This window comes from Rhagoletis pomonella, unplaced genomic scaffold, assembly GCF_013731165.1.
Source record: "Rhagoletis pomonella isolate Grant_MI unplaced genomic scaffold, Rhpom_1.0 Rhpom_scaffold_00005, whole genome shotgun sequence".
Lineage (NCBI taxonomy): Eukaryota > Metazoa > Arthropoda > Insecta > Diptera > Tephritidae > Rhagoletis > Rhagoletis pomonella.
In genome coordinates this window covers 75048331-75060498 of record NW_023458559.1, presented here as the reverse complement: position 1 = coordinate 75060498, position 12168 = coordinate 75048331, and the positions used below count along the sequence as shown (strand labels likewise).

The 12168-nt window shown below is 36.0% G+C and overlaps 4 protein-coding genes across 4 annotated transcripts in view; all 4 read right to left on the bottom strand.

Moving 5' to 3' along the window:
* Window positions 1-641, bottom strand: part of LOC118740217 (1,5-anhydro-D-fructose reductase-like) — a 2182-nt gene extending 1541 nt beyond the window's left edge. The window contains exon 1 of the mRNA XM_036471715.1: window positions 531-641. Coding sequence (XP_036327608.1) covers window positions 531-641 — 111 coding nt within the window. The remainder of the gene's footprint in view (window positions 1-530) is intronic.
* Window positions 642-950: 309 nt separating this feature from the next.
* Window positions 951-3257, bottom strand: LOC118739545 (aldo-keto reductase family 1 member B1-like). The gene is given in 7 exon segments (XM_036470928.1): window positions 951-1169; window positions 1231-1439; window positions 1707-2016; window positions 2018-2179; window positions 2387-2529; window positions 2598-3063; window positions 3145-3257. Coding segments are annotated over 7 exon segments (1425 nt in total). The 5' UTR covers window positions 3237-3257; the 3' UTR covers window positions 951-1126.
* Window positions 3258-5030: 1773 nt separating this feature from the next.
* LOC118740216 (1,5-anhydro-D-fructose reductase-like) lies at window positions 5031-6168 on the bottom strand. Its single transcript, XM_036471714.1, has 3 exons — window positions 5990-6168; window positions 5785-5927; window positions 5031-5718 (listed from the first exon to the last, which is right to left on the bottom strand). Exons 1-3 carry the CDS (start codon window positions 6107-6109, stop codon window positions 5031-5033), a joined length of 951 nt encoding a protein of 316 aa, XP_036327607.1. The 5' UTR covers window positions 6110-6168.
* Window positions 6169-10697: 4529 nt separating this feature from the next.
* LOC118739551 (aldo-keto reductase family 1 member B1-like) lies at window positions 10698-12168 on the bottom strand (the record flags this gene model as incomplete). The annotated part of the gene is given in 4 exon segments (XM_036470939.1): window positions 10698-10846; window positions 10910-11602; window positions 11669-11811; window positions 12141-12168. Coding segments are annotated over 4 exon segments (901 nt in total), but the record flags the coding sequence as incomplete, so codon positions are not given.

Sequence of the window (12168 nt, the reverse complement as noted above, 5' to 3'; positions counted from 1 at the left end):
TGTGTAAACGAAAAGAGAGTGTGGGTCGTTCATGTAACAGAGTGCGTTAACCGTTAGTACGTTAATTTAGTGGCCAAAGCATTCGCTGCCAAGCGTTCATTGTAGCAAGCATACTTTTAACGTGAGTTGTGTCAAACCAACGCCAACGCCGAAGTCAACGCGAAAGTTCTTTGTGGATGTGGACCGGATTTAAGGGCCGGTTACTCAATGTCTGGTTAACACTAGTCGGCGTTTAAACATCGTTATCGACGACTTCGACTCCATGCATACAACAGGGAGTCGGTAACGTCGATAACTATGTTTAACCGGAGATTAGTGTTAACCAGACATAGAGTAACCGGCCCTAAGTCGTTTAACGCTTCTTTCCTATTCCTCTACATTTCAAGATCTTCGTTCTCACGTATTTTGGCTTTTTTCTTTCTCTTCTTATTACAACAACCACACATAGCTTACCACTTTAGCTACCTACATATATCGATCCCACAAATATCGCATTGCGCCCGATCGCAGCGTGATTCTGTACGTGGCACCTTTTCTCTCTGCAGCTTCGTGACATTCCTTATCCTGCCAGTTGTTCTTTCGAACTCGCTGGAATCCGATTGCTCCTTCGGCGATGGTACGGAAATGTAGTTACAATGCATAGCTTAAGTCGATATTTTGAAAGAACCCTCCATCGTCTCAAACTCACTCAGCTAACACGTAATTTCCTCTTTGCAGGATATATTAAAGCAAACCCGTGATTGAAGCCTAGAAAGGGAATGCTGCATATCGTTACCTTAATTCACAAAGGCCCTAACCAACACTTTTCGAATCTGTATTTTTCACAGATTATATTCCGCTTTTTAAAACCCCCGATCTGTTTTTTGATTGTCTTTTTATAATGTTTTTTGTTTCTCCTTTAAAATAGAAAATTTGTTGGTTAGCCCCTTGGTGAATGTTGTGCTATAAGCAAGAGGTTTGACTTTGCTTTCAACGAGTTCCATATTGATAAAAAATTTTTACCGAAAATTAAAATGCCTTCATTACAGAAAAAATGTCAAATCCTTATACCAGAAATAATTTTACTTTAAGAAACATTACTTGTCTTCTGCTACTAAATTTTGAACTTGAAGGCGAAATCCACATCTTAATATTCATCGTGGAATGGATAATGTGGATGACTGGATAAACTGTAATAAATCACTCGATATTAGAATAAAATCCAAAATTACAAACAATCGCAAATTATACTTCGACAATGGGACCAAACGTAATTTTTTATCCAACTTATCAATAATTTTCATCTCATGATCATCCAATTCGAAATCCGCCACATTGAAATTACTCTCAATTCGACTTGGAGTTACAGATTTTGGTATTACGGCATTACCACGCTGCAATTGATAACGGAGACAAATTTGTGCTGCTGTACGTCCATGATGAAAAGCTATACTTTTAATCTATGGATGAAAAAATCACAATTTTTGCGAACGCATACCTAGAATATAGTCATCATCGATTCGCTACTTCGCTGCTTGCTATGTTTGAGTTCCGGTCGCTTAACGAAAAATTTTGCATGTGGAAGCAACAACAAAGTTAGCTAGCACGGATACACGACAGCGAGTTTGGTTGTACCGCATTGAGTTCGTTCGTTTAGCCACTTGCTGACTGCTGGCGAATCGATGACGGCTTATGTAAGCTCAATAGCAGTCGCCATTGAAACTTACCATATTATCGCCCAACAGATAAGGCTCATCTTTTGCCCACGACCTCCCCGGTGAACCCAAAGGGCTATAAGCCACCAGCAAAATTTTATTCGTCTTCAAATAAGCCATAAGGCGCATCTGGTTCAAATATGGATGGCATTCAACCTGATTGACAACCGGTTTAATCTTAGCGATGTTCAAAATTCGCTCAACTTGTTTCTTATTGAAATTAGATATGCCTATGGAGCGCGTCAAACGACGATGTACCAAATCCTCCATTGCTTTCCATGTATCCACATAATCCACATGCGAGAATAATACACGCGTCATATGGCATCAATTCTTTCCCCTCCTTAAAGCCCATGGGCCAATGTATTAGGTAAAGATCGAGGTATGATAAATTTAAGTCGTTCAAAGAGCGACAGCAACCCTCCAGCACCAGCTCGGGCCGATGAAAAGTATTCCACAATTTGCTGGTTATAAAAAGTTCATCGCTGAAAGTGATTTAGGTTGGAGAGAGTGGCAATGGATTCAAGATTTAATTAAATGAAAATTAATTAGTTATAGCTTTTTTCACAAAAAAATAAAATAGGCTTAAAGAGCTTTATAATGTGATATTTTCATAAAAATTTTCGATTTACATACATATAAAGCATTTAAAGTCTTTTTAATCTTTTATGAATTTGAGGGTTAGAATTTACCGATTCACAATGCAGTTTTTTATAGTTTCGTTTATGGCTTTACCAACGGCTTGCTCGTTCTGGTAAACATGAGCACAATCGATCATGCGATAACCCACATTTATTGCGTGCTTGACTGCCTTATAGGCCTGGTCTGTATTCGACTGAAATTGTGTACGGGAAAAATCGAAATTTTTGGAAAAGTGATGCGCAAATCTAGGTAGATACTTACACCAAAAGTGCCCAGACCAAACAGGGGCATCGTACGCCCATCATTCAATTTGATTTTAGGAATTTCAGCCTTTTTCACATTGCAATCGTCGGGCGGTTCCTTAACTGGTTCCAGCCGAGAGACTGGCTTTAAACATTTTGACTTTTCAGGCGTCTTTGTTGCTTTCTTTTCACCGCATTCTTTTTTGGACTTCAAAGTAGGCTCGGATTTTTTAGCTGGTGCAGAGCACAACTCCTTAGCAGCATCTTCAACGCCATTCTGGGCTTTTGGAGGCGCTTTGCTAGAGTCTGCGGCCGTTTTGCTATATTTATAATTTTTCAATGTTTTGGAGTCCTCTTTAGTAGGTGACGAATACTTTGTATTGGACATTGGCTCAATACATGTGCCAGATACAGTCTCCTGCATTGTCGTTGTAACGCCATTTTTCGCTGCGTTATTTGCGCCATTACCTTCTGTTATTTTGTTGCTGAACAAAGTGAACGAAGTGTATGTATGTATTAAAAACTCAAATTTGCCATTGAGTCATTTTTGTCTGAAATCAACTTACCCAAATCCCAAAAATTTGAATATGCGATATTCACCGGAATATACACGAACAAATTTGTTGCTCGTAAATTTGCCTATGTTCAATTTTTGCATTCTTCATTTACTAATTGTAGTTCTGAAATAACTGTAAATTTGATTTGGCTATTAACACTATGTGTTTATTGTTCGAAGAAATTAAGTTAATATACATACATACTTACTATATTGAAAGATATTTGAAAATTTTTATTGACTTTTTGATTCATTTACGTTTAGTTTCTCGACATGATTGATTATTGAATCATGGTTTCTCGATTTCTTTTCTTCTTTTTTTTTCAAAAGGTCAACGGTTTAAATCATATCTGATGCCTGGTTCAAATACTGGCTTTCCCTTATTTGGTAAGATATGTAGATCTGTACCATTTTACAACCGAACAGGTTAGAGGCAATCATTTTCAAACGGATGATGCGGATGTCCAGTGCCACTAAATCATTACAAAAATAAAAATAACGGCTTGTAACAAAGGTGGGCTCCAGACAAATTAGAAGGAATCAACATTTTATAGTTACTAAATATTTTTTTGCAATGGCCATAGATAGGTATTGGTTAAGGTGCGCACTGCGATTGTGTCCTTGCACTTGGGCCATTCCAGCGAAGATGATACCATAGGTCAAAAAATAACTTACATGCATTGCGTTTAAATCTGTGACAACAGTAACAGGTAGAATAATTCTTTAGAAATCCAGTTTTATCGATTTATTTTTCACCATGTGCTCTACTATTATTCTTATAAATGCGATTACCTCTGACATAATATTTTTTCATCAAGTTGTCAAGGTATCAAGTATTAAAGGCAACAATGCAAAAAATAATTATCCAAAAATTAAGTACAACTCATGGACTTTAAAACAATGCTGAGTTATTACAAAAATACATTTATGTTGAGAGGTTGTCAGCTTTCAAAAAATACTTATTGGATTTCCTACCCGACACAGACAAATTTTTGATTTATAACCTAACTTACAGATACGTAAGCTTCCCATTGTTTAAATAAGGCCCATTTATTAAAAATAAAATAAGTATTAATATAAAACTAGTAGTGTTCATTTTACTCACGAACTATGTGACCTCAATAGTGAATCTTACCAGCCGTCGCAAAATAGTGTTCCACCCTTCACGAGTTAAAATATATTTGTTTAATTTTCAAATAATGCCGTCAAAGGATAAAATTTACTTTAACATTGTATTATTATGTAATAATTTGAATTTAATTTTTTAACAGGTGGCAACTCTTTTTTGAAAAAAATAAGATCTTACTGCACACCTGCAGGCCTTTAATTTAAAATCTCATTTTTGAAAATCGAACGACCGGAAGAGATGCATGGTACTGAAAAGTTATTTTACTTCTCTATTCTGGCTGCATTTTTTATTCGTTCAGAACGTTTGGAATAGACTTTTTTGTTTACTTATTCTTTAGAACGTTTCTGATGATATGTTAACGTATATTTCAAACACATTCTGTTTATTCTGACTGTGAAACGGGATTATCTGGAATGTATAAAGAAACGCAGCCTCTGTATCAGTGACAAACTCCTGCCGCAGTGTTTTTTATTGAAAATATATGAAAAGGTTTAAATTTATCAGTAAAAAATTTTTTGTAACCGATACAGAATTGGGCTATTAATCTCAACCTCAATCTAAATCCACATCTTGATCTTAATCGTGACCAACCACCACCGCCATCCCCTACCTTCTTCTGGCGATTTTTTGTTTGGAATTAGATCCCAATTAGTGTGTCGTTTTTTTTTGTTACATCGATGTTTGCATTTACTCCCAACCGAACGCAAAGAAGTTTCACTTCAAAAATGTTTTTTCCAAGATCTCGATTATAACATAATTATTACAACTTACTTTGACAAGGTTTCTCTGCGAATGTTGCAATTCATTAAATGAAGTTTTTCCAGATCTTCTCGACTTAATTGGAAACTTTCAACCGTCAAATTATTATCCATGTGATTCAGACAAGTTGTTCTTATCAATACAGCATTGCCACGATGTACTTGATAGCGGATTAAAATTTCAGTAGGTGTTTTCTCATATTTGTTTGCCAAACATAAAATTAGTGGATGTTTCAGGAGTGGGACGATATTGTCGACTCCTGTTCTTGGCCCTGTTGGCCCGTAAGCCATGAAAACTATTTTATGCTTACAACATAGGTCCATTAGCTTATTTTGTGTCAAATAAGGGTGACATTCGACTTGTAAATTGGCTGGTGGTATGCGGGCCACTTCAAGTATGCGTTCGATTTGCTCTGCGTTGAAATTGGCCAAACCAATCGATCGTACGAGACCCTTATCAACTAAGGCCTCCATTGCAGCCCAAGTATCTACATAGTCGACATCAGAATACATAATTTCACCTCTTGTGTTGCGCGGATAGTCTACGAAACCATCTTTAAAACCCATCGGAGTTTGAATAACATAATTATCCAGAAAATCGAGTTTCAATTGTTTCAGTGTTTCTTCCAGTGCTGGGCGTACGAATTTCGGATGATGTCGCGTATTCCAAAGTTTGCTGGATATGTACAGTTGCTCTCTGAATGCAAGATGATTAAATTCAGTTCGGTTCAGAGTACATATGTAGATTTAAATTTCCACATACCGTTTTATGAAGCCTTCGTCGATTTTCTCCTTAATGCCCTTTCCCACTTCCTCTTGATTGCAAAAAGTTGGCGAACAATCTATGTGTCGATAACCACTTTCGATAGCATCTTTTGTAACACGAGTTGCAATATGGGCCTCCAACTATCAGCAATAAAAAAGAAAAAATTCTGCTGACTGTCGTAGCATATTTCGTTAATTCTTACCCCATTAGTGTTCAATCCAATGATTGGCATTTTAACGCCGTTGTTAAATTGCACAGTTCTAGCAAGCGGACTTCGAAGGCGATTTTCGCGGATACAAGTTTTTACACAGGGCGCGTACATTATTTTTTCCTAGCCCAGGCTTGATAGAACTATGAGTACTTAAGATTTTAAAGCCAAACTCCGATCGAAGCGCGTTTTTCTATGTTAACGCAAATTTGGAAATTGTTAATTTTCTTAGTAATATTTTTGATGATTTTTCTTTGACTAATATCTATGTTATAATGTCATATCATCGGAATAAAATAATAGTAACATTTTAACATCACAAGTGAATGTATAACATGTTTACTTACGATAAAAATTAGCGAATATAGTGCTATTTAAAAAGATTTTTTTATTAAAGTGTACTAAATATTTCAGATACATGTAACCAGCGAAGAAGTAACCTAAAGCTAAAAGATATGTACGTATGTATGTACATAAGTATGTTCAGGCATGTACTTCCTCATCTTCTTGTTGGGCGCCGTAACCGTCTAGTCGATTTTGGACGAGTTCAAATAAGCGCGCCAGTTTGTTGTTGTTTCTTTTTCGAGCTAACTGCCGTCAAGCTATGATTTGAGGGGTGGTTGGTTGGACCATCAATGGAAAAGGAGCATCTGTCGCTGGCCGACGTCCCGTAAAGGGTAATCCTGAAATCCGCGCCAAGCAGAAAAACCAATGAAGGGGATATGGAAAGATAAGCGCAGGACCTTGCGACGTACTACTACAGCTGCCAAGTAAAGAAGCGAAAATTCTGTGTTAGATTTGTGATGAGAAAGACTCTTCGTTGCCAAGTATAACGCCGTTCATCCCGGTGGACGAGAGTCTTGCCACAATCGATGGAAAAGAAGGACAAAGTGTACAAAAGTATTTTCTATGAGCGCTTATAGTGCACCTGCGAGCGCTGTCCCCGTCAGGAAATCAAATTCTTTCTATGCGATTTCAATGCCGGGATGAGCAAGCAAGCGACATCCACCTCGAAACGTCCCATAACGGACTGAGGCTAAATAATTTCGCTGGGGCCTAAAACATTCTAGTCTGCAACCCTAGATTCAGATATATAATAATTGATCAGGCTGCATCCAGATCGAAAGACGATAAAGCAAAACGAGCATGTTATAATAGACGGAAGGCACTCTTTCAATATTTCTGACATACATATGTACGATCTGAGGGCGAAACATCAGGGCTAATTCACAACAATAAAATGCACACGGTTGCCATGGCAGCAAGTATAAAATTTGCAAATGCAATTCCAAATGTAGATCCAAGACCATTTCCACAACATCCTGAACAGCCCTATCGACTTAGGCCACTACCTTGAGGCTAGTGTTGCTATATTTTTTTCCAATCATACGGGACAAACGAATAATTTGTCCCAAAAATACGGGATTTACAAAAATTTAACGGAACAAATGAGAAATAAAGGATTTGCTTTAAAAGCTCAACTACGAACCATACATTAACAAAGATGATCCATTTCAACGAAGTAATGTCCAGATTAGTTATAAACTTATGATACAGTTCCTATATTTCATGACAACACTCTTTAATTTATACAAAAATATACATGTATGTAGACATATAATTGACAAAACCATAAAAACAAAGTAAGAGACACAATTGCGCTCAAAATAATAGCAGCAAAATTCAAAATGATGCTGTTGGAACGTTGGAACTTAACTTTATTTATTGTCAATAATTTTCATTTAAAATATGTGTCGATCTATATCAGATACCATATAAATAAAAATTTCATAGCTTTCACAAAGTTCACAAAAAACGAATTAAAATTAAAAAAATGTTTATCAAAATTTCGATTTTTTTAATTAAATTTCCTAGAAAGATTTCGATTTTATAGCTCATTTACCATCGATTTTTATAAGTTTTTTATGGATGGTGCTGCGCATTATTTTCCAAATTACATTAAATTTTACAAATTATTAATTTATACATAACATTGCAAATTTTTTGTTTAATCAAAGAATAATTACCTCTTTTGTGACCAAAACGTGTTAAAAAATATAAGGAATACAGTGTTTGTTTACATTCATATTGTTTTGGTTTTCCCCAAGACGAATTTATACAAGGTGGTGTTATTAGCTCAGCTGATTTTGTGTAGGTGTTTCGCCGCACGGCTTCTGATATCAAATTGAAAAATTTATTTGAATTTCTACACACACTCTTACAGATTTTGACAGTTTATGCCGCCAAAGCAAAAACTCCTGCTATCACCTTATATTAATTCGCCTTGGTTTTCCCTTTTCAATTGATGAGAAGTCAAAGGAAATGCGAATCAAACAGTGTAAACACCTTCAAATGACTGATTTCAAATCACGCATTTTGGTCCAATGTAAATGTCATATTAGTCCTTTGTGAATTAAGGTAACAATATAAGGGATAGATATCATGATACAAAAAAGAAGGTAGTTTCAATAAACAACTTTTGACGGATAATAAAATTTTTTGAAGTTTCATAAATTGTGAGTATTATCATCGGCCTTGCCACTTTGATAATATTAAAACAATAAATCGGAGTATTTTCCTTCCCATATTTATACCAATCTAATAATATTTCAAATCAGAAACCATATCAGTGCATTGGTACTTTTTTTACTTACGTGGTTCGCACCTTTTTTATTAAAAATATTTAAAATGGAACTGTTAAAGGAGACTTCATCGTAATTGCTCTTTTCATTTTGTAATAAAAACCACGCTCGCATTATTCTGTTATTTTTTTGTTTCTTATTTTGAATGCAATCTTGCGATTCGATTCTAAAGAATGTTCTTCCCAAATAAAACCATTTTATATTTCGGTTCAAATTTACTTTTAAATTTCTCATAAGATTTTGTAAAAACTTAGGCTTTGTGATTAGCGCAAAATACCTGAAGTCGGCCCTCCGATAAACAACTAACAGATGTCGTTTAAAGTACAAAACCGTGTATCAACAAAATGCACAACTGCGTCTGTGAGGTTGAATATATTGTCTTGTAGAGAGTAAAAACACTCTTATTTCGAAATGGTTCTCTTTTTTACAAAGAAATCGCATTTCAGGACGAATGGATAAGTCTTGAGCCAAGAGCTTGTGTGAGCAAATCCAATTTTTTGGCAAAAAATGTCAATTACGCGGTTTTGCCGAACGACGATACGCGGTTTTGTACTTTAAGCAACGATATGAAACCTGGTCGTCAACCCCATTTTCGAAATCATGTAGCCGGCATAATTTTCTAGTTCATCATATCCCACATCGTTGAATGTACTGATAAAGGCTGCGTTTCTTTATACATTCCGGATAATCCCATTTCACAGCCGGAATAAACAGAATGCGTTTAAAATACACGTTAACATATCGAGCCCTAACCGCCAAAATAACGTAAGCGCCATTTTTTTCAAAATTTTCTTTTCGATGCAGAAATACATCTAGATGCCCGAGGAATATTTCTGCATCAAAAATAAAATTTTGAAAAAAATGTCGCTTAAGTTATTTTGGCGGTTAGGGCTCGATATCATCAGGAACGTTCTAAAGAATAAGTAAACAAAAAAGTTTATTCCGAACGTTCAGAATGAATAAAAAAATGGCCGCCAAAATCTTCTGGTCAAAAAACAAATATTTCTTGTAGTGATCAGGTAGCATGAATTTGATGAAATCTCATAATTTTATTAAAAGTCAAATGGTTAACAACAACAACGAATGTCATTAAATGAAACTACCTTCTTTTTGTAATATTTCAAGACCTACGCGAAATCCTGGATGAGCAAATTGTCGAGTATAGATATGTACATATGTACATACATACATATTTAAGTATGACTATTTTGTGGATGAAAAAATTGCCCCAATGCTCCTCGTGATAGGAAGCTTGATGCATCCTTTTGACTTTGGTCCAATTTAATGATTTGAAAGCCCACAGTATGCAGGAAATAATATCGGAGTTCAAAGTTAAATCACAGAAGGTCTCAAATATTAGAAAGACAGTTTTATGAAAATTGGAGATAGAGTGTATTGAATAAAAGCCCTCGAAAGGCGTTTGTTATTTTTAAGATAGCTTGCAAAAAATATTTAAGGCAAGCCGACAGGTCGTATGAGTAATAAATCATGTAGACGAACATGCCGTATGAGTAACATAACTCTGAGTACTCTGGTTTCACGTTTTCTAGGCTATTACTCTACCTGTAAACCTATCAGAAATTAGTCGAGGGCTAACAAAGCATACTTTTTTTTGGTAGAGCGGAGCCGACTCGACGTGGCGGGGGCCGCGACTTGTTTAGCGCGCTCTAAAACGTTTTAAAGCTTGGAAAAATAATGAATTAGTGAATTCTATGTAAAAAGACCTGCTAATGTTTCGATTGAGATAACTAAAACCGATATTTCGAATTTTTGTTTCGAATTTCCACCATGAAAATGGGCAAATTTTGAAAAACGCATAGCACCATAGCCTGTGCAAAAATCTATAGAAATCATAGCTTTCGAATATCATAGTTGGGTATTATTATCGGGAATCTCCTGCACAGAAAGAGTTTTCCGATCGAAAATTATTGATTTTTAGGAAAAGTTGTTTTTCCCATATAAAATACATGGAACACTTTGAGTGATTTGAGCGACCTCTAAATATTTTTTTCAGTATAGAAAGATCCTAGGGGGTGAGAGCATAAAAATTCCGACTTTACTATTTCACATGCATTTTTGGACCACCCTAATGTATTTACACACACAAACATATACATACAAACATTGTTTAAATTTTCCAAAAATTCCGTTCAACAGCCCTTCTTAATTGTGTTAATTTTCAAACGGGTGGTGGGGATGCCCTTTTGCGCTGTATAAAATAAAAATATATTTACTACATTTTCTATTAATTCTGCTTTAGATACATATTTACTTCTGCATTAGGTTATAGCGTCCGTTAAAATCAAGGCCGTTAATCTCCTGAATTTCCTCTTTATTTAGCTCAAAATCACATACATTGAGATTAGCCGCCATGTGTTCACGACTTGTGGACATAGTTACCACAGCAATGCCACGCTGTACCTGATACCGTAGCAACACCAGCGCTGGAGCTCTTTGATACTTCTCTGCCAATTGAAGGATTAACGGATGCTGCATAAGCTTATGTGACCCTGGCTTCTCATATGGTGAATGTGGCGATCCTAAAGGACTATAAGCTGTTACCACAATATTAGTTTGACGGCAGAAATCTATCAATTTGCTTTGATTCAAATATGGATGGCATTCCACCTGCAAATTGGCGGGTTTTATACGCGCCGCGTCAAGTACGCGTCTTATTTGTTCAATATTAAAGTTTGATAAGCCTATCGTTCGACAAAGGCCAACATCTACCAAATCCTCCAAGGCATGCCATGTATCCACATAATCAACGTCAGAAAATATGGTTTTGCCTTTCTCATCTTTAGGGTAATTCTCTTCGCTGTCAGCGAAGCCAGTTGGCCAATGGATGAGGTAATTGTCGAAAGAGGAGATTCCTAACATATTCAAGGCGTTTTCACAGGCACTTCGTACCAGTTTAGGATCGTGTTTAGTATTCCACAACTTGCCTGTGATGAAAAGATCTTCTCTAAAAGGTGGATTTTCAATATGTATAACAAAAAAGGACAGGTAAATACATAAGTCGAATTTCTACCTCTCCACTATACCCTCTTTGATTTTCTCTGCAATTGCGCAGCCCACATCTCTCTGATTGCCATAAATGTCCGCACAGTCTATATGCCGGTAGCCCACATCGATGGCCTGCTTTACTAAGTGCGTTACCTGACCGGCTGGCATCTACAAAAAAAAAAATAACAAATAAAAATACAAAAACAAAGAATAAAGCATTGCAGTGACTTTGAAAATCGTTTGTAGCTTTTTTGTTGCACATGCGATTGGCCATAAGCTTTCGCTACAATGCAGTCTCAATGCCATATGCAAAATTTTAGACATGAGCACACACATACATAAATACACACAAAGTATATTGCATCGACTTTCTCACTTATTATGTATGAATGAGATATTTCGAGGATATAAACCAACAAAATTTTGTTAGTTATTTCAGTTATCTATCCGTAGTATAGTAGCCATGTTTCTTAATATTTTTTTTTTAAATTTCTTACACGCCAAGTGCCAAATCCAACGATGGGC